This window comes from Cervus canadensis, chromosome 20 (genome assembly GCF_019320065.1).
Source record: "Cervus canadensis isolate Bull #8, Minnesota chromosome 20, ASM1932006v1, whole genome shotgun sequence".
Classification (NCBI taxonomy): domain Eukaryota; kingdom Metazoa; phylum Chordata; class Mammalia; order Artiodactyla; family Cervidae; genus Cervus; species Cervus canadensis.
Genome location: NC_057405.1, coordinates 21685966 through 21709232, shown reverse-complemented (window position 1 = coordinate 21709232; position 23267 = coordinate 21685966). Strand labels below are relative to the sequence as shown.

At 41.1% G+C, this 23267-nt stretch overlaps 1 protein-coding gene across 1 annotated transcript in view; it reads left to right on the top strand.

Moving 5' to 3' along the window:
• The window catches only part of COL19A1 (collagen type XIX alpha 1 chain), a 417733-nt gene that overhangs the window by 391061 nt on the left and 3405 nt on the right, over positions 1 to 23267 (top strand). The window contains exon 48 of the mRNA XM_043439611.1: positions 11165 to 11293. Within this exon, the coding sequence (XP_043295546.1) occupies positions 11165 to 11293 (129 nt within the window). The remainder of the gene's footprint in view (positions 1 to 11164; positions 11294 to 23267) is intronic.

Here is a 23267-nt window from a genome sequence, read left to right as displayed (position 1 = left end):
CAAAGTAGCCCAGGGACTTAGGTCGCTTCAGTGACAAAATAGGAAAAAAAAAATGTTTTTTCAAAGGTCATGAATTCATGCTGCTGATTTCATCTTGCTGTCTACTAAGTATCTTTATCTTGCTCTGACCTGATAGTTTTTAATACAATTATTCACTCTTTTTTTTTAGTTATGAGTTTTCTTCTTGTAATTTTAATGTTGCCCTTATATATTAGAAGCTCCTTTGCTTTTTTGACTTTAGAATCAAACATCGTGAAATAGGCTCCAAACTTTGCAATCCAGACATTCCCCCACAACAAGCATCCCTCAAACATCTGAAAAGGAAAAAGACATCTCAAACTCTCATGGAAACAGTGAAAAATAATAGAGGCATAGGCAGGCCAGGTAATTTGCAGGATTCAATGCAAAAGGAAAATGCAAGTGCATTGTCCAAAAATTATTAAGAATTATAAGAAAGCAATAGCAGAACATTAGACCAAGCAGGGGCAACCTTCTGAGGGTGGAAGGTAGCACATCTGTAAAGTCAGCCCCGAAGTCAGGACACCTGAGACCTCAGGTAACATCTGCGTCTTTAGTGGCCCAGAACCTTGAGAAGGGGAAGCCCCTGGTGGCTCAGACAGTAAAGAATCTTCTTGCAATGCAGGAGACCTGAGTTCAGTCCCTGGGTCAGGAAGATTCCCTGAAGAAGGGAATGGCAACCCACTTCAGTATTCTTGGATGGAGAATCCCATGGAGAGAGGAACCAAGGGCTGCAGTCCATAGGGTCACAAAGAGTCAAACATGACTGAGCATACCACACTCACATGCACACGAACACACACACACACACACACACACACATTAGTAAGTATTATCCTGCTCTCGTCTTTCAATATATCTACAGTAAAGATATTAATTTATATATGCATTTGTATACATGCTCTATACGGTCAGCAAAAACAAGACCTGGAGCTGACTGTGGCTCAGACCATGAGCTCCTTATTGCAAAATTTTGGCTTAAATTAAAGAAAGTAGGGAAAACCACTAGGCCAATCAGGTATGACCTAAATCAAACCCCTTACGACTATACAGTGGAAGTGATGAATAAATACAAAGGATTAGATCTGTTAGACAGAGTGCCTGAAGAACTATGGACAGAGGTTCGTAACCTTGTACAGGAGTCAGTGACCAAAACCATCCCAAAGAAAAAGAAATGCAAGAAGGCAAAGTGGTTGTCTGAGAACGCCTTGAAAACAGCTGAGAAAAGAAGAAAAGTGAAAGGCAGAGGAGAAAGGGAAAGATACACCCAACTGGATGCAGAGTCCAGAGAACAGCAAGGAGAGATAAGAAAGGCTTCTTAAGTGAACAATGCAGAGAAATAGGGGAAATTAATAGAATGGAAAAGACTAGAGGTCTCCTCAAGAAAATTAGAGAGATAAGGAAATAGTACATGCAAGAATGGGCATGGGGAAGGACAGAAAGAGTGAGAACCTAACAGAAGCAGAAGATATTAAGAGGAGGTGACAAGAATGCACAGAGGAACTATACAAAAGAGTCTTAATGACCTGGGTAACCATGAGGATGTGATGACTTACCTAGAGCCAGACATCTGGAGTGTGAAGTCAAATGGGTCTCAAGAAACATTACAACAAACAAAGCTAGTGGAGGTGATGGAATTCCAGCTGAGTTATTTCAAATCCTAAAAGACAATGCCGTTAAAGTGCATCACTCAATATGTCAGCAAATTGGAAAACTCAGCAGTGGCAACAGGACTGGAAAAGGTCAGTTTACATTCCAATTCCAAAGAAGAATATTCAAATTATCACACAATTGTCCTCATTTCACATGCTAGCAAGGTAATGCTCAAAACCCTTCAAGCTTGGCTTCAACAGTTCATGCACTGAGAACTTCCAGATGTGCAAGCTGGATTCAGAAAAGGCAGAGGAACCAGAGATCAAGTTGCCAACATCCATTGGATCATAGAAAAAGCGTGGGAATTCCAAAGTCATCTGCCTCGTTGACTACAGTAAAGCCTTTGTGTGGATCACAACAAACTGGAAAGTTCTTAAAGATACGGAACTACCAGACCACCTTACTTGCCTCCTGAGGAACTTGTATACTTTGGTAATGAGTCTCCTTACCAAAGCCCCAAAACCAAGAAGGGAAGGTCCTCGTCTCTGGTCTTGAAAGAAGCTCCTGCCATTATGTGCAGTTCTGAGAATAATAAACCACCTTTCTCTTTGGCTCTTCCTTTATCTTCCCCCAAGGCTGAGCCAGGGCAACCTCCGGGGTCTCGTCCTCCCCAGGGTCCACTCTGCAACCCCCAAAACTGACCAGCAGGAGAGACAGCAGCCTTGACACCTCTCTTCTGCCTCACGTCAGGCCTGGGGTGATGGTTTTGGGGTTTTGTTTCTTGGGTTTTTTTCTTTTTGGCCGTGCTGGGTTTTCAGTGCATCATGCCGGCTCTCTAGTTGTGGCACGTGGGCTTGGTTGCCCCACAGCAGGTGGGATCTTAGTTCCCTGACCAGGGATTGAACTTGCATTCCCTGCATTAGGAGGTGGATTCTTAACCACTGGAACACCAGGGAAGTTCCAGGCCTGGGATGTAGCTGGGCCCTGGGACCTTGACTGTGGTCAGAAGGAAGGAGGTGGCTCCAGCCTGGCCCAGCAGGTAGACTGAGCAAAAAGCATGGTCACTCTGGGTCCTCCTGGCACAAGCCACCTCCTCCAGCTGAGAAAGACCCAGCCCACCTTTCCTGGGGACCAGCCTGGAGGCTCTGGGGCTCCAGGGTGGCTGTGGTCATGCCCCTCTGATGACCGTGACCTATTTGGACAACAATCCCTTTGTTCCCCCAGACAAGCCAATTCCTCTGCTCCCTCTTCCTGTTATTGCAGAGGGGAGGGGGCTGTTTCCCCCACTTCCAGGCTCCAGAACTGAGCTGAGTCAGGAGAAGAAGCAACAGTTAGAACTGGACGTGAAACAACGGACTGCTTCAAAATTGGGGAAGGAGAATATCAAGCCTGTATCTTGTCACCCTGCTTATTTAACTTATATGCACAGTACATCATGTGAAATGCTAGGCTGGATGACTCACAAACTGGAATCAAGATTTCCAGGAGAAATATCGACAACCTCAGAGAAGTAGATGATAACCACTCTAATGGCAGAAAGCAAACAGGAACTAAAGAGTCTATTGATGAAGGTGAAAGAGGAGAGTGAAAAGCTGGCTTAAAATTCAGCATTCAAAAAATGAAGGTCATGGCATCTGGTCCCATCACTTCATGGCAAATAGATGGGGAAACAATGGAAACAGTGACAGACTTTATTTTCTTAGGCTCCAAAATCACTGCAGACAGTGACTGCAGCCATGAAATTAAAAGGTGCTTGCTCCTTGGAAGAAAAACTATTACAAACCTAGACAGTGTATTAAAAAAAAAACAAAGACATCACTTTGCCAACAAAGGTCCATATAGTCAAAGCTATGGTTTTTCCAGGAGTCATGTACAGATGTGAGAGTTGGACCATAAAGTAGACTGATCACTGAAGAATTGACCCTTTTGAACTGTGGTGTTGGAGAAGACCCTTGAGAGTCCCTTAGACTGCATGGAGATCAAGCCAGTCAATTCCAAAGGAAATCAGTCCTGAATATTCACTGAAAGGACTGATGCTAAAGGTGAAACTCCAATACTTTGGCCACCTGATGCGAAGAGCTGACTTACTGGAAAAGACCCTGATGCTCGGAAAGATTGAAGGCAAGAGGGAAGGGGATGTCAGAGGATGAGATGGTTAGATGGCATCACTGACTCAATGGACTTGAGTTTGAGCAAACTCCAGGAGATAGAGAAGGACAGGGAAGCCCGGTGTGCCGTGGTTCATGTGGTCACAAAGAGTCGGACACGACCTAGGGACTGAACAACAACAACAAATTTGTGTATATACATATCATCTCATAGGAAGACAAAATTGGAGATGTAATTTTTAAAAATATTTGCCACATCATATCTCTATTTCTTGCACTCTGCTTCTTTCAGTTTGTTTAGGTCTATCATACAACTTAGAGGGTTCCCTCAGCACCAGTCATCCTTAGCCATCTGCTCATACAAAAGCATGGGTTCTAGAAAAAACTGATGGACTATTAGGCGTGAATGGTGGTGTTGCCAACCATGAGCTTTACTGTAGGTAGTCTAGTTGGGTTTTTTTCATTGCAGGACCCTCAGCTTCAGTGTCTTGAAGTCTCATTCTGATCAGATTCCCCAGAGGAAACATTTGCACTACCTGCCTGGGGAGCTACCGTCTGGGGAGCAGGGTAGGAGGCTCCTGCTGGGGCCTCAGCTGCAAACACTGCAGTTTCCATCTCTTCTCCTTGTTCTCAGCCTGGAAGCCTCAACACAGTCTGTGGTCTTCCGTGCAGCGATGGTCTGTTTACGCTCTTCAGATAATAAACCTTCAGGCTGGAATTGGGAGGGGGCAGTGAGCCAACTGCACAAGCAGAGAAGGGGATTTCTAAGACCATTTCCTAAACAGGCTTCCAACCAATCTCCCTCATTTCAGTTCCCCTCCTTCACCCTCACTTCCACATGTAACTCATGCAGTCAATTCTAAATATTTTAAAGATTTTATGGTTTGACACAGGCTGTCCCTCAGCTTCCAGTGCAAAGATTTGATTTTTGTGAGTCTGTGAAGTTATCCACACTCCACCATCTGAGAGTTTCCAGAGTTTAATGTCATCTCCTTTCATGATGTCATTCTCCTATTCTCATGGTTTTATGCCTTTAAAAATAATTTACCATTGTTTTTGTAGGGATGTAAGAGAGTTAAAGCAGACACATGTGTTCAATCTACCATCTTTACTCATAATAACATTTCAAAGCAACAAAGGTAACAAAGGATTAGATCCAGCCAGAGTTAGATGTAGCAATAACAACCCTTGAGTCATGATGAGCCCCTGAGCGAATATGAAGCCACCGAATGATACTGCTGAATTAACAGTTAACATGAAACTGGAAAATCATTCTTAAGATATGAAAGGAAATTGCTCTTCTGATATTTTTGTTCATTAGGAGATAACTGTATTTAATTTTGGTTTCCACATTTAAGAGATAAATGGAAAGCCCCAGAATAGTAGAACCAAAACGTGATTTATAGAACAGATTACCAAGCCTATGAATAAAAGTTACTTAACCTGAAGGCCAACACGTAACAATATTATCAAATTGATGACTGATTTCCCAAGGGAAATCGCTCAGTAACTAGTCTCTGTTTCCATAATGGAGTAACAAAAGAAAATAAGTTGAAGCTCTATCAAGAAAATGGGCAATTAAACATTTGAATGGGCTTTAGGAGAAAAAGATGGATCTCTCTTTGAAAATATTTACAAATTCTATCTCTGAAATAGAAGGTAGACCATGGGTTAGATGATGTCTGAATGTCCCTTCCTTCTCTGTCTGAGGTACTTTATCACCACATTAATATTCGTGTCTGCTTGATATTAACGAGCCCTTTCTCCACGGAAGGCCCTCCCCTGGTCTCATCTGTTAGAGTGACCACTGTGACTGCTGTGGGTTTGCCTTGGCAGACGGGCTCTGTGTGTCTGCTTTATGCAAGCTCCTATCCAGACTCTTTAGTTTCCTGCCTCATTAGAAAGTGCAGCCAAAAACAGTTTATTGACCAAAGATCCATGAAAACAGAGGAAAAACAATTAAGAATACAGGCCTTTATAATTTATTTACTCAGAAATGTATTACTTAAAATTATAGAGCATTAGAGTATGGTTCAGAGGAAGTAATTACTTTTATGCTAAATGACTCTTCCTGAGTGTTTCTTAAAGCTAGATAATTTACAACTCGAAGTAATTATTTAAAAAATTATTGATGCCCTGTAAATAAATTCTTCAGTACCATTTTTCTAGATTCCGTATATATGTGTTAGAATACAACAGTGGAGAAGCAGACATAGAGAATATACTTATGGACATGGGGAGAGGGGAGGAGAGGGTGAGATGTATGGGAAGAATAACATGGAAACTTACATTACCACATGTAAAATAGAGAGCCAATGGGAATTTGCTGTATGTCTCAGGAAACTCAAACAGGGGCTCTGTATCAACCTAGTGAGGTGGGATGGGGAGGGAGATGGGAGGGAGGTTCAGAGGGGAGGGGATATATGTATACCTATGGCTGATTCATGTTGAGGTTTGACAGAAAACAGCAAAATTCTGTAAAGCAATTATCTTTCAATAAAAAAACATAATAAATTAAAAAAAAATACATCGGGATGGGGATGTAGTTGGGAGGGGTGTTCAGGATGAGGGACACATATACACCCGTGGCTGATTCATGTCGACATATGGCAGAAGCCACCACAATGTTGTAAAGTAATTAGCCCCCAATTAAAATAAATTAATTTTTAAAAATTTAAAAAAAAAAACTGCCTTGCTGAAAATATTTAAAAGCACCAAAAGCAAAGTACTTGTAAATTCAATTCACATGTTAAAGAGGAAGAAGTAGTGATAGGAATATTTTGTTTAGACATTGAAGGCATTCACAGAGGTATGTCTCAAATTAAGAAAAATTGTACTGAAGTATATATCTATCTTTTAAGTGCAAAACAATAACTAATATGCAAAGTTTCAAGCTGTAAACATTGAATTTCATATTTTTATAAAGTACTCAGTTTACAATTAAAGATATCCTATCTGTATTTAATGGGATGATTTGCAAAAATGTAAATATGTATATATTAATTGCAAATTTGTTTTATATACTGTTACTCAAAACAGATGTATTCACATCAACCAAACATGCCCCAGATAGAAAGGTAATGAAAAGTGTTACTGGAAAGTCAGTGACTTAATGTCACTTTTAGAGATGAGCTATCAGTCCCCTTTGGTCCCCTTCATCACAGTCGGTAAATCTTCACTGGAGATTCTGGTCCTGTGGATACTGTCCTGTTTCCCTTCTGGCTTTTTTTTTATTTCAGAATGTGAGTGTAGGGTGATTACTCTTTTGGTAAGTACAGCTAGTACTCCGCGTTTGTTGGAGCTTTTTCTTTAATAATTCTATTTGAAAATAAATTTGCTTTACTTCCTAAGCAGTGTATGGACCTACATTTTTTTAAAGAAAATTTTTTATTGAAGCCCATTGAAAAATAGGTTACTCTCAAGAGTAACTTGTTCTTTATCAAAAATTTATAAAACAGACGTATCTGTTTAAGTGAAAAATATCTTCCAAGTTGAAATAAAACTCCACTGAGTGAAAAGTGTGGAGAAAGCTGAGGTACCTCTTTACAGGTCTCTGTGATCTGGCCCTGGTTTTTCCTAGCTGGCAGCTATGGATTCTAATGTGTTACATTTTGTCCTTACTTGCAAAATTAACACTAATATAATCAGTAAAACACTTGTCTGGAATTCTTCACATGAAAGATTCATTTCTTAATACTTATTAGCTGTATCTTCAAAAAATTGTGAAATCATTTGAATTTGCTTTTTAAAGAAAATACATGAAAAGAATACTGTTTCTTTTTGTCATAGCAAGGATATGCCCCCCTCCAGTTTTCTGTTTTAAATCTAGTTGTGTATATATTAGGTTTGTTAAATATGAGCTCTGTAAGTGTGTTACTCACTCGGTCACTTCTGACTCAGACACTGTGGACTATAGCCCGCAGGCTCCTCTGTCCATGGCCTTTTCCTCGCAGGAATACCGGAGTGGGTAGCTGTTCCCTTCTTCAGGGGATCTTCCCAATGACATAGTGGTAAAATATTGAACATGCTTCTGAGGTGAAATTTAAACAATGGTCTATGTGATATTAATAACCAAGAATTCTATAATAATAACTGTGACTTGATTATTAGAAAAATAATTCTGAGAATAATTACATGACAGATTTCTAGTCATAAAATAAAGCTTATCAGCAGATAATCATTATAGTACATGGGACTTATAAAAACATGGATAATAGTTGTTACTGAAATGATCATGTCTCTCAAACTGTCTCCATGATCCCACAACAAGAGAACTGAATACAGAAAATGTTAGGCCCTATTTATAGAGAATGTTTAATTTAGTTAATAATATGACTTGTTTAGGAATTCTAGAGTGAAAATTCTTATTTATATTTTCAAATTTACCTTTTTGAAGTTCCTCATTTTTCAAATTCTTGAGTTAATTAACATCCCAATATAAAATAAAAATAAATAAAATAATAAAAAGCTAAATGTCAACCAAAAAGTGGCTATACTACATTGTAGTCAATGTATACTACATTGTATAGCCACTTTTTGGTTGACATTTAGCTTTTTATTTTATATTAGAGTATATAGTTGATCAAAAATGTTGTGTTAGTTTCAGGTGTGCGGTAAAGTGGTTCAGTTATATGTACATATGTACACATGTATCTATTCTTTTTCAAATTCTTTTCCCATTTAGACTGTTAGGGAATGTTGAGCAGAGTTCCTATGCTATACTGTAGGTCCGTGGTTGTTCGTTTTCCATGCAATAGTGTGTTGATGTTTGACTCCACCTGTGAGGATACTCTCACAACCCGCAGCCAAGCTCTCTGGAGCCAGCACTCTGGGCACAGTCCTAGCTGCCGTCCATCACCTCTCTGTTTGGGTTCCCGATGACAGGCAGCCTGGTAGATGAACCAAGGGCAGGTGAGAGTGCTATGTCCTTGAGAAGACTTAGGATGTGTTCAGTGCATAAAGGTCACATCACTCAACACTGGCAACGGATGTTCAAATGTTCTGAATAACTTGTCAGCTTCCTGCAATGTGTGTTCTCAGTTTCAGCATCTTCTTGAGGCTCACAGAAAGGTACAGAGGCTTTTTGCTGTTTTCACCGTCTGCAGTTGACATTCCCTGGGCACGTGCTTCTCGGCACCAATGCTGTATTTGTTCCTTTGGCCAAATGAGATATCCTTCCTGTTGAGACTTAGGCTGAATAATGGAACTAACTGGAAATCAAACCAGAAAAAAAAAAAAGAAGAAGAAGAAGAAGAATGAGGGTGTAGTGTAAGACATTTTATTTTAAAAGTATACATTAGTTTTTGACAAAGTAAAATATTAGCCCATCTTAGAAATTAAACCGGAGAAGGTGATGGCACCCCACTCCAGTACTCTTGCCTGGAAAATCCCATGGACGGAGGAGCCTGGTAGGCTGCAGTCCATGGGGTCGCTAAGAGTCGGACACAACTGACTGACTTCACTTTCACTTTTCGCTTTCATGCATTGGAGAAGGAAATGGCACCCCACTCCAGTGTTCTTGCCTGGAGAATCCCAGGGACGGGGGAGCCTGGCGGGCTGCCGTCTATGGGGTCGCACAGAGTCGGACACGACTGAAGTGACTTAGCAGTAGCAGCAGAAATTAAAACAGTGCCATGAAATCACTGTGATGGACATCTTTTCAATAAATAAACCTCTTTGTCAATAATGCGGCTTTCTGACCTGTGCACCCTGCTGTGTTTGTTGATTTGTGGCTGCGCTGGGTCTTGGGTGCTGCCCATGGGCTCTCTCTAGTTGTGGAGGGCACGGGCTACTCTTCTTGCAGTGCCCGGGCTTCTCTTGTTGCCACGACAGGCTCCAGGTTCATGGGTTTCAGTAGTTGCGACACAGGGGCTCCTTAGCTGTGGCTTGCGGGCCCAGTAACTGCGCTCGAGAGCCCTAGAGCACAGGCTCAGTAGTTGTGGCGCATGGGCTCACTTGCTCCGCAGCCTGAGGAATCTCCCCGGACCAGAGATTAACCCCCTGCCCCCTACATTGGCAGGTGGGCTCTTATCCACTGTGCCATCAGGGAAGTCCAATAATGCAGTTTTGTTCAATGCTATAAAGTGTCACCTACCACATGAGTTACCTATTGCTGCATAAGAAAGTTTCTCAAAACTTCAGTGGCTTAAAACAACAGTGGTTATCATCACACATTTTTTCTGGGTCAGGGACTTCCTGAGTTGCTTAGTTGTGTGGTTCGGACTCAGTCTGTCATGAATTATGTTCAGAGTGCCAGCTGACGTTCCCTGAGGGCTTGGCTGGGGCTGGGAGAGCCACGTCCAGGCTCACTCATGTGGCTATCGGCAGATGGCTTCAGTTCACCCCTATGTAGGTCTGTTTGTGTCCTCGGGATGTGGCAGCTGGCTTCCCTCAGAATGAGAAGCTAAGAGAGAATGCAGCCAGGAAATCAGCAGCCTTTATGAATTAGTCTCCCGACTTGCCTTTTTCCTATTCATTAAAAGTAAAAGAAAGTCCAGCCCACACTCTGTAATAGGAGGGTTAGGCTCCACCTAATTCCACTCATGGGGTAGCAAAGAGTCAGACACGACTGAGCGACTGAACTGAACTGAACTGAATTCCACCTGGAAGAGAGTGTCAAAGACTTTATCAGCATATTTTATTTTTTTCATTATTTTTTTTTTATTAGTTGGAGGCTAATTACTTCACAACATTTCAGCTCAGTGGGTTTTGTCATACATTGACATGAATCAGCCATGGAGTTACATGTATTCCTCATCCCGATCCCCCCTCCCGCCTCCCTCTCCACCCGATTCCTCTGGGTCTTCCCAGTGCACCAGGCCTGAGCACTTGTCTCATGCATCCCACCTGGGCTGGTGATCTGTTTCACCATAGATAGTATACATGCTGTTCTTTTGAAACATCCCACCCTCACCTTCTCCCACAGAGTTCAAAAGTCTATTCTGTACTTCTGTGTCTCTTTTTCTGTTTTGCATATAGGGTTATCATTACCATCTTTCTAAATTCCATATATATGTGTTAGTATGCTATCAGCATATTTTAAATCACCACAGGCACGTTCACAGTATTGCTGGAAAGAGGCTTAAATTTATTATAACAACCATTTTTTAAATACGAACCTGAGTTGTCTCCACAAGTCATCACAGAGGTTAATCAGGTTCTAGGACGTTGCCCACTAGGTTGGCAACATCTCTGAATCACTGAAGGACCTCAGAGCCTCTCATTGTCACAACTTACCTGTCTTCATGTTGAAGCAACCTTGTACAATTGTTTTACTTGAACAATCAAAAAATCTCTTAGCAGTCAGACCAGTTGGTAAACTAGACGTACGTAAATTGAAAACCAAATCAGCTTTTGTTGAATTTCATGAGAAACAAATTTGAAAACTTTTGACATACAAAGTATTTCTGTAACGTGATGTATTATTTTTCCTTTCATCAATGAAGAGAGGATGGCCGTGTTCCTATCCCAGCTCAAGCTCCCAGCAGCAATGCTGGCTGCTCAAGCTCATGGGAGGCCTGGGCCTCCAGGCAAGGATGGGTTACCTGGACCTCCTGGAGACCCTGGACCCCAAGGTAAGTCTTCAAGGACAATATTCGTTTACCAACTATTTCACTCTCAGTATATATAACATGCTAATCACAGTTAAGTCAACAATTATGTATATTAATATACAATTTTTGTTTATTTGCTGTCATATCCAACTCTTTTGCAACCTCATTTCCTTCTCTAGAATATATGTTAAAAATATGTATTAATACATCAAAAATATGTAACTAGATTATATATATTTGGTATATATTTTGTATAAATTTGTTTGTACTATACATTTAATATAGGATATCTTGTTAGTATTTGACATTCCAGAAATAGATTTTTAACTATTACTCATTCAAACTTAAAAGCTGATCATTATCTGCTAATCTAAATGTATTTAATAATTTTGCTATGATAATAACAGCAATAATATGTCATTATTTATCATTATTAACTCAGGTGTCTCCTCAACGTTTGCACAGTATCTCCTTTTCAGTTCAGATCAGTTCAGTCACTCAGTCATGTCCGACTCTTTGCAACCCCATGGACTGCAGCACACCGGGCTTCCCTGTCCATCACCAACTCCCAGAGTTTACTCAAACTCATGTCCATTGAGTCGGTGATGCCATCCAACCATTTCATCCTCTGTCGACCTCTTCTCCTCCCAGCTTCAATCTTTCCCAGCATCAGGGTCTTTTCCAATGAGTCAGTTCTTCGCATCAGGTGGACAAACTATTGGAGTTTCAGCTTCAGTGTCAGTCCTTCCAATGAATACTCAAGACTGATTTCCTTTAGGATGGACTGGTTGGATCCCCTTGCTATCCAAGGAGCTCTCAAGAGTCTTCGCCAACATCACAATTCAAAAGCATCAGTTCTTCAGCGCTCAGCTTTCTTTATAGTCCAACTCTCACATCCATACATGACTACTAGAAAAACCATACTTTGACTAGATGGACCTTTATTGGCAGAGTAACGTCTCTGCTTTTTAATATGCCATCTAGGTTGGTCATAGCTTTTCTTCCATAGAGCAAGTGTCTTTTAATTTCATGGCTGCAGTCACCATCTGCAGTGATTTGGAGCCCTCCCCCACCAAAAAAAAAAAGTCTGCCACTGTTTCCACTGTTTCCCCACCTATTTTCCATGAAGTGATGGGACCAGATGCCATGATCTTAGTTTTCTGAATGTTTAGCTTTAAGCCAACTTTTTCACTCTCCTCTTTCATGTTCATCAAGAGGCTCTTTAGTTTCTCTTCACTTTCTGCCGTAAGTGTGGTGTCATCTTTATATATGAGGTTATTGATATTTCTCCTGGCAGTCTTGATTCCAGCTTGTACTTCATCCAGTCTGGGTTTTCTCATGATGTACTCTGCATGTAAGTTAAATAAGCAGGGTGACAGTATACAGCCTTGATGTACTCGTTTCCCGATTTAGAACCAGTCTGTTGTTCCATGTCCAGTTCTAACTGTTGCTTCTTGACCTGCATACAGATTTCTCAGGAGGCAGCTCAGGTGATCTGGCATCCCCCATCTTTTGAAGAATTTTCCACAGTTTGTTGTGATCCATACAGTCAAGGGCTTTGACATAGTCAATAAAGCAGAAGTAGATGTTTTTCTGGAACCCTCTTGCTTTTTCAGTGATTCAACGGATGCTGACAATTTGATCTCTGTTTCCCCTGCCTTTTCTGAATGCAGCTTGAACACCTGGAAGTTCATGGTTCACATACTGTTGAAGCCTGGCTTGGAGAATTTTGAGCATTACTTTGCTAGTGTGTGAGATGAGTGCAATTGTGAGGTAGTTTGAGCATTCTTTGGCATTGCCTTTCTTTGGGATTGGAGTGAAAACTGACCTTTTCCAGTCCCGTGGTCACTGCTGAGTTTTCCAAATTTGCTGACATATTGAGTGCAGCACTTTCACAGCATCATCTTTTAGGATTTGAAATAGCTCATCTGGAATTCCATCACCTCCACTAGCTTTGTTTGTACTGATGCTTCCTCAGACCCACTTGACTTCACATTCCAGGATGTCTGGTTCTAGGTGAGGGATCACACCATCATGGTTATCTGGGTCATGAAGATCTTTTCTGTATAGTTCTTCTATGTATTCTTGCCTATAGTTTATTTTGCCCATAGTTTATTATGCCCATAGTTGCATGAAATGTTTCCTTGGTATCTCTAATTTTCTTCGAGAGATCTCTAGTCTTTCCCATTCTATTGTTTTCCTTTATTTCTTTGCATTAATCACTGAGGAAGGCTTTCTTATCTCTCCTTGCTATTCTTTGGAACTCTGCATTCAAATGGGTATATCTTTCCTTTTCTCCTTTGATTTTTGCTTCTCTTATTTTCACAGCTATTTGTAAGGCCTCCTCAGACAACCGTTTCGACTTTGTGCATTTCTTTTTCTTGGGGATGGTCTTGATCCCTGCTTCCTGTACAATGTCATGAACCTCCGTCCATAGATCATCAGGCACTCTGTCTACCAGATCTAATTCCTTGAATCTATTTGACACTTCTACTCTATAACCATAAGGAATTTTATTTGGGTCATACCTGAATGGTCTAGTGGCTTTCCCTACTTTCTTCAATTTAAATCTGAATTTGGCAATAAGGAGTTCATGATCTGAGCCACAGTCAGCTCCTGGTCGTGTTTTTGTTGACTGTATAGAGGTTCTCCATCTTTGGATGCAAAGAATATAATCAATCTGATTTCGGTATTGACTATCTGGTGATGTCCATGTGTAGAGTCTTCTCTTGAGTTGTTGTTGGAAGGGAGTGTTTGCTATGACCAGTGTGTTCTCTTGACAAAACTCTATTAGCCTTTGCCCTGCTTCATTCTGTACTTTATGGCCAAATTTGCCTGTTACTCCAGGTATTTCTTGACTTCCTACTTTTGCATTCCAAAAATTCAGTCCAAAAAACTTTTGCACTACGGGATTTGTTTTTAAGAAATATCTGCCTGTAGTCATGCTGTATTTATAATCCTGTCAAAAGACACCGGGAAACCTTACTATAGAAAAGAGAAGGGCTACTGGTCAATTTGTGGTGCCTAACCACAGCTGACAGGAACTGAAGGGTTTTTCTCTGGTAGATAAATAGATTGAAGTACTCAGAATATGCAGTTATGAGTATAACTTCAAAGTTTTGCTCTGCTCAATTTAAAAGTTTTCTCAAAAAGGAAAAAATATGCATATAAAACTGTTGCCCTCTGCATGATGGATGATTATAAAAACTACTGTTACCCTAGAGACCATGGAAGCTCAGAGACTGTCAGCTGAATCAGTCCTCTTCTTGACACAGTGTGACTGAATCTGAGGAAAAGCTGAAGTGAGAAACCCAGCGCACAAGAGACAGAATGTGGGCCTGAGCAAGATACCAGGCGTTCTGCCCACACGCAAATTATGTTTGATGGTGGCTCTTCAGAACTTTCTAAAAGGGACATTTTTCCAGTGTTTTTCAGGAAAAAATCCCATTTCATTTGAAATGACATAGTTTGGTTTGAGACATGCACTATAGAAAGAGACTTTTATTGTCTCATTATCTCTAAGAAAGGACAGAAATTTAAAGGGGTTTTATAGAATTTTCTTGGCTTATCAGAGAAGCTGGAGCATGTGGAGAGCAATGAGAAATTGACAGGAGACTTCAAGCATGCCCAGCAGATATTATGGGGTGGTTCCAGGCCATTACCAGGAAGTAGACATCGCAGTGAATCAAGCCATGTGAATTTTCTGGTTTCTCAGTGCATGTGAAAGTTGTGCTTGTACTGTTCTGTAGCCTGTTAGGCATGCAATAGTATTATATCTAAAAACAAAAAACACATATACTTTAATTAGCAGTTACTTCATTACTGAAATCTGCTAACCGTCCTCTGAGCCTTTAGCTCTTTGTAATCTTCTTCTCAGGGGAGTGTCTTGTCTCCATGTTGGTGGCTGATGACTGATCAGGGTCCTACCTACTGTAGGACCTGCTGTAGGTTGCTGAAGTGGGGTGGCTGTGGCAATTTCTTAAAATAAGCCAGTGATGAATTTTGCTGCATCAACTGACTCTTCTTTTCACAAACAATGTTTCTGTAACAGCAGTGCTGTTTGATAGCATTTTGTCCACACTTGAAGTTGGAGTCAATCCTCTCAAAATTCTGCTGCTGTTTTATCAACTAAGTTTATGCACTATTCTAAATCCTTTGTTGTCATTTCAACAAGCTTCACTGCATTTTTACCAGGAGTAAATTCTATGTCGAGAAACCACTTTCTTTGCTCATCCATAAGAAGCAATCCTTCTTCTGTTCAAGTTTCATCATGAAATTGCAGCAATTCAATCCCATCTTCAGGCTCCACTTCTAATTCTAGTTCTCTTACTGTTTCCAGTACACCTGTTGTTACTTCCCCCACTGAAGGTTTGAACACCTCAACATCATCCATGAGGGTTGGAATCAACTTCTTCCAAATTCCTGTTAATGTTGATATTTTGACCTCTTCCTGTGAATCATCAGTGTTCTTCTTGACAGCTAGGATTGTGAATCTTTTCAGGAAGTTTTTCTATTTTCCCCTAGATCCATCAGATGAATCACTGTCTATAGCAGCTATAGCCTTACAGAATATATTTTCTAAAGAATGAGACTTGAAAGTCAAAATGACTCCTTGGTCCATGGGCTGCATGAAAATAACAGGAATCTTGTTGTACATTTCTGTCAGGTCTCCTGGGTGACCAGGTACATTGTCAATGAACAGTAATATTTTGGAATGAATCTTTTTTCTGAGCAATAGGTCTCAGCAATGGGCTTAAAATGCTCAGTAAACCATGTTGTAAACAGATGTGCTGTCATTGAGACTTTGTTGTCCCATTTATAGAGCCATGACAAATATAATAATCATGAGAAATTTGAAATATGACACCAGTAGACTTCTTTGCCCCAGAGTTGCTACAGACCTTCAATTTGTAAAAGATTCAGTATCTGCAAAGTGCAGTGAAACCAAATATGACTATTTTAGAAGTTCACAATCTAGTTTGCATGGGGGAAGTACTGCTCCTACCAAGGTTCTGATGATGAAACGTGTGACCCTCTTTCAGCACCCTGATCCTCCTACAGCAGGAATAAAGGCCAGTGTGATTCTGAGTTGAGTCACCTCACTTGTATTTTTCCTAAATTCCTGAAAGAGGTCATTGTTGACACCTTTTTAAATTCAAAGGCATTTCCAGACAGTTTTAGATTTTGACCTCCTGTGGGTTTCTGATTATTGCCTTCCCATTGTGCACTTGGAGAAGGCAATGACACCCCACCCAGTACTCTTGCCTGGAAAATCCCATGGACGGAGGAGCCTGGTGGGCTGCAGTCCATGGGGTCGAGAAGAGTCGGACACGACGAGTGACTTCACTTTCACGTTTCACTTTCATGCATTGGAGAAGGAAATGGCAACCCACTCTAGTGTTCTTGCCTGGAGAATCCCAGGGATGGGGGAGCCTGGTGGGCTGCCGTCTGTGGGGTCACACAGAGTCGGACACGACTGAAGCGACTTAGCAGCAGCAGCAGCAGCAGTGTGCACTGAGAGGAGCACTCTCCCTGGTGTCCTTCATTCCCAGCTGGGTCGACACCGGAGGACCTAATTTGTTCTTGCCGCCAGGAGTGAATAAGAAGGTACCACATTAGGATCAAAGAAGACCTGAGAAGCATGATCCAGCTGAGGTCCCATGTATAAGTAAGAAAGGCAAATTTTTCCAGGAGATCTTTCCTCTTGGAAGAGTTTTTTTAAGAAAGCACTTACTTATTTTTAGTTGTTTGTTGGCTTTAATTTTTTAATTTTATTAAAGTGTAGTTGACATACAATATTATATTTGTTTCAGGTGTACAGTATACTGATTCAGTCTTTATATACATTATAAATTAATCACCACTGGTCTAGTAACCACCTGTCACCATAAAAAGTTATCACAATGTTATTGACCATATTTCCTATGCTGTATATTATATTCCCATGAATTATTTATCATATTCCTGGAAATTTGACTGTCTTAATCCCTTTCATCTATTTCCCCCAAACTCCCACTCACCTACCCTCTGGCAAACACCAGTTTGACCCCTGTATCTGTGAATCTGTTTCTGCACAGTTTTGTTTATTCATTTGTACTACATTGATTCTGCAAGCTAGAATCAAAATTCTCCAAGCTAGGCTTCAACAGTACATGAACCGTGAAATTCCAGATGTTCAAGCTGGATTTAGAAAAGGCAGAGGAACCAGAGATCAAATTGCCAACATCCATTGGGTCATAGAAAAAGCAAGAGAGTTCCCAGAGAAACATCTACTTCTGCTTTATTGACTACACTAAAGCCTTTGACTGTGTGGATCACAACAAACTGTGGAAAATTCTTCAAGAGATGGGAATAACAGACCACCTGATCTGCCTCCTGAGAACTGTGTATGCAGGTCAAGAAGCAACAGTTAGAACTGGACATGAAACGGTGGAATGGTTCTAAATTGGGAAAGGAATACATCAAGGCTCTATATTGATACCCTGCTTATCTAACTTATATGCAGAATACATCATGAGAAACTCTAGGCTGGACGAAGCACAAGCTGGAATCAAGATTGCTGGGAGAAATATCAATAACCTCAGATATGCAGAGGACACCACTCTTGTAGCAGAAAGTGAAAAGGAACTAAAGAGCCTCTTGATGAAAGTGAAAGAGGAGAGTGAAAAAATTGGCTCAAAACTCAACATTCAAAAAACTAAGATCATGGCATCCGGTCCCATCACTTCATGGCAAATAGATGGGGAAACTATGGAAACAGTGAAAGACTTTATTTTCTTGGGCTCCAAAATTACTGCAGATGGTGACTGCAGTCATTAAATTAAAAGACACTTTCTCCTTGGTTGAAAAGCTACGACCAACCTAGACAGCATATTAAAAAGCAGAGACGTTACTGCCAACAAAGGTCCATCTATTCAAAGCTATGGTTTTTCCCGTAGTCATGTATGGATGTGAGAGTTGGACCATATAGAGAGCTGAGCACCAAAGAATTGATGCTTTTGAACTGTGGTGTTGGAGAAAACTCTTGAGAGTCCCTTGGACTGCAAGGAGATCCACCCAGTCCATCCTAAAGGAGATCAGTCCTGGGTGTTCATTGAAAGGACTAATGCTGAAGCTGAAGCTCCAATACTTCAGCTCCCTGATGCAAAGAGCCAACTCATTGGAAAAGATCTTAATGCTGGGAAAGATTGAAGGCAGGAAGAGAAAGGGATGGCAGAGGGTAAGATGGTTGGATGACACCACCGACTCGATGGACATGAGTGTGAGTAAGCTCCGAGAGTTGAAGATGGACAGGGAAGCCTGGCGTGCTGCAGTCCATGGGGTCACAAAGAATCGGACACCACTAGCAACTAAACAGAACAGTACACTGTTGATCACTGACTGATTTCTGGATATTGACCCATCTTTGTATCCCTGAAATAAATCTCGCTCAATCATGATGTATGACCCTTTTCATATTTTGTTACATTCAGTTCACTAATATTTTGTTGCAGTTTTCACATCTGTGTTTTTTGGGGATATTGGTCTGTAATTTTCTTTCCTGGTGGCATCCTTGTCTCATTCTGGTACCAGGGTAATGCCTCATTGAATGAGTTTAGAAGTGTTTCTTCCTCTTCAATTTTTTGGAATAGTTTGAGAAGGAAAATTGTTAACTCTTCATAAAATGTTTTGTAGAACTCACCTGTGAAGTCCTGAATTTTGCAGTAGTTTTCTTTTTTTAATTACTGATTCAATTTCATTAATAGTGATTGGTCTATTCAAGTAACATTTCTTCTTGATTCAGTCCTGAAAGAGTGTGTTTCTAGGAATTTATTGATTTCTTATATCAGCTGATATTTTTATGGGTGTTTTCTTGTACTTAACTTTTTTCTTCCTTACTTCTTTTAAGATTCTTTATCTTTACCTAGATCTTTTAATCATAATATGTCTTGGTATGGACCTCTTTGGGTTCATCTTCTTTAGGACTCTCTGTGCTTACTAGGTGCTTCCCAGGTGGGACTAGTGGTAAAGAACCTGCCTGCCAATGCGTGAGATGTAAGAGACATGGGTTCAGTCCCTGGGTCGGGAAGATCCCCTGCAGGAGGGCACAGAAACCCACTCGAGTATCCTTGCCTGGAGAGTCCCATGGACAGAGGGGCCTAGTGGGCTAGGCTCACAAAGAATCAGGCACAAAAGGGGTCGCAAAGAATCAAGCACAGCTGAAGTGATTTAGCACACAGGCACATGCTTCCTAGACTTTGGGGTCTGTTTCCTTCACCAGCTTAGAGAAGTTTTCAGCTTTTGTTTCTTTAAGGACCCTTTCTGGCCCTTTCTCTCTCTTCTCCTTCTGGGGCCCTCATATTGTAAATGTTAGTAAGCTTTGTGCTGTCCTAGCTTTTTACTCACTTTTTTTCCTTCTCTGACTGGGTGATTTTCACTACCCTGTCTTCTGAATCACTGATTCTCTCTTCTGCATCCTCTAACCTGCTATGGATTCCCTCTACAGTATTTTTCATTTCAGTTATTGTATTCTTTAGTTGTGATTGGTTCTTTTTTATACTTTCTGTCTCCTCATTGAAGTCCTCCTTGGGTTCATGCATTCTTCTCCCAAGTTTGGTGAGCATCTTTATGACTATTACATTGAACTTTTTATCTGATTAATTGCTTATCTCCATTTTTCTCAAGAAAAGCTTCTTTTTCTGAGGTTTATCTTGTCCTTTCATGTGGAAGGTGTTCCTTTATCTCCTCATTTGGCCTAACTTTCTGTGTTTATCTCTCTGGATTAGGTTTATCAGCTACATCTCCTCATCTGAAAAAGTGGCCTTACGTGGAATGTGTCCTGTGGGGTCCGTCTGAGAGCACGACGCCCCCTGGTCACCAGAGCGGGGTGCTCCCAGGGTATCCCCTGTGGGACATATGCCTCCTCCTGTTGTAGTTGGGTCATGGTTGCTGTGGGGGCACTGATGGGCAGGAGTTGCCCCTAGCTGGCCGGCTGCAAGACCCAGCCATGATTGTGACAGACACACTGACATAGGGGCCAGACTCTGAGAGTGGGAATTGCCTTGAGGGGGCCCATGCCATCCGGTGCTGCCCCCGCAGTGTGGAACAGGAGCTGCTTTGGAGTGACGGGCTGGGGCAGTTCCTCAAGCAGTGCTGGGGAGAGGCACCCGTGTTGTAGCTAGGGGGATGGAGAAACGCTCCCCACCAGCACTGGGCCAAGCAGATGGAAAGGGAGAAAACAGCACTTACCAGCACATCTGTCCTCAGGACGGAGTCCACTGGATCCTGCCCCTTTGTCACATGCTCTGAAATCAGTCAGTGAACCACTTTCTCATAGGACCCAGATGCTCTTATGTTTTTTTTACTATTTCAAGATCAAGTTTTATTATAGGAAGGCAAAATTGGTTTAACCTTTAAAAATCAATTAATGTAATTTACCTCATAACCAGATAAAGGAAAGAAATTACTTGTGATCAGATTCAGAAAAAAGAAACTTAATTGATTATATTCAACACCTGTTCGTGATTTTAAAAAAGAAAAAGCAAAATCTTGGCAATTTCAGATTAGAAAGTATTTTTTTCTCTTTCTTTTTTATTTTTTAAATTATGAAAATATGATAAAATACTTATAGGAGACTTGGGAAATGTAGAACAAAGTTACATATAGTTCTACTATATATTACAATTATTTTTTAATAGATAAAGATTTTTAGTTGGAGTTTCAATATCAAACTCTCAAAAATACAGAAAAGTAGAAGGATGCAATACCCCTGAAAAGCAGACCCAGGTGCTTTTCAAGCTGCTGCTTGCGTGCTGCGACTCAGAGCAAGTGGGCTTGTGCAGGAGCCCTCAAGGATGGAGGCTTGGTTTCCCACAGCCCTCAGGCTCTCCTGGAGATAGGCCCTGCTGGCTTTCACACACAGGTGTTTGGGAACTTGTCTTCCCAGGGCAGGTCTCCATTGCTGGCGAGCCCCACAAGGGACGTGGATCCCCGCTCCCTGGGGTAACCTTCCCAGCTGGGCTGTCCCTCCCCTTGTGGTCAGCATGCCAGGGGAGTGGCCTCTGACTGGACCACTTCTCTGCGCCTCTTGCCCGTCTTTATCTGGCCTTTCCTTTATATCCTCGGTTGTGGAACATCTGTTCTGCTATCTCCAGGTCATCCATCCTCAGAGATAGTTGTTTCATATGCAGTTGTAGTTTTGGTGTGTCTATGGGAGGAGGTGAGCTCAGGGTTTTCCAGTTCACTGTCTTGATCAGGAATCCTGAAAGAACTTAAACTTTTCTCAAGCATATGCTGATTTCCCCCCTCTGTGAAAATCCTCAAGAATGGATGCCACACTTCAAAGCCTTATCCATTTTAGAAAGAGCCTTGCATACTAAGTGGATGTGGGGTTAGCAGGAGAAAACGGATCCTGCCTTCTAGCTTCCATCAACACTGGAGGGACAGTATTGGGAATGATCGTTCTTACTTTTGAACTTACAAAGTTTAGCTGTTATTGGTTCATAATGAGGGAAACCTTCTGTTATTTGTAATCCAGTGGCCCATAGGGTAGTTCATGTGACTGATACAGATTTGACTTTTCAGATTTGTTAACAGTAGGGGCCTTAGGAAGTGGGAGGCGTGTGTGTGTCAAAATGACGAAGGACACAGTGGTCAATCAGGGGGCAGGACAAACAATGCATAAGGCCTTCAAACAGCTTGTAAGGCCCTGCATGAAGAATTATCCTTCCCAAATGCCAGTAACACTCTTTTTTTCTGACGTCATTTTTCCAGCATGCATATAAATGCACTGACTTACAACTTTAGAAATAAACCCCGAGAGTCGAAATGGAAATCTCCAAGGCTACCACCTGAAAAACAAACACAGCAAACACAGTTCTTCAGTGACGAGAACCTCTAGATACGTTGGGTTAGGACACTGCTGCTGCTTTGTTTTCCTACAGAAGCTACACTGATACCAAACTGTCATCCTGCACCTACAGGCCATGCACACACACGTCTCCTTGCAGACAGACCAGCCTTCAAGTCCTTTCCAAATTTCAGGAGAGGCCTGCCCTAAAGGGGTGAAAAACTTATTCTAGAAAAATGGGGAAGCTGTTACTGACCTTCTTAGCATTCCTATCTGAACATTTTGCTGTGAAACAATTCTAAAATAAGACCCTCTGGCTTTGGGCAGCCTTCGTAAGGAATGAGCTTGGGACCTTAATAGGGAGTTGGAGTAAAAATTTCTCATGTGCTTTGTGCAGTTGAACACCCCTATCTATTAACAGCAGTTCAGTATTAACCTAATGATATGAGAGCTTTGTACAGATACATTTTTACCTTTGACAGGAGATATATAAATGTTACCCTGTTTTACAAATACATAAATTATTTTTTCTTGTTTTATGACACCTCATATGCACTGAGATTCATGTGGAGTAATGTATTTTGCATTATATTAAAATCTGAGAACTGAATTTAAATACATAGCTTTTAGCAGATAAGTTCTTTTGGAATTATGTTCCAGTGTTATTAATCCTTGTTAATCAAAAGTTCATATTTCTTCAGTTATTTTCTTTCTTCCTAATTTTTTAGCCTGTGATATTAAGCACTCACTGAGATGACTTAGTGAGAGTCAGCTTAACAAGGTCTCTGTAATAGTGGGAACTGGCTGGAACTATTAAATATACCCCAGGTAGTAAATGTTATTTTACTGCAGAAATGTTTATAAATATAGACTTGGAAGGGTACTTTCGAATGACCTAACTACAAACACTTTTCCTAATTGTTCACATATGTTAAATGAAAGTCACCTACAGAAAAGAAATCCTGGGGACATTTCACATTTGAATATGTACAAATTTAGGATTTTGTGCCACGTGTTCTGGCCACTGTTGTTGTAGGATCCAGTATTGTACTGAGTATCTGTAGCGTAGTCTTTAGACATAAATGTGTGAAGATATTCCACTGGGTGTATTTTCCACATGCACCTCAAAGTATCCCCTGAATGCACATCAGTCAGAGAGCACGCTTA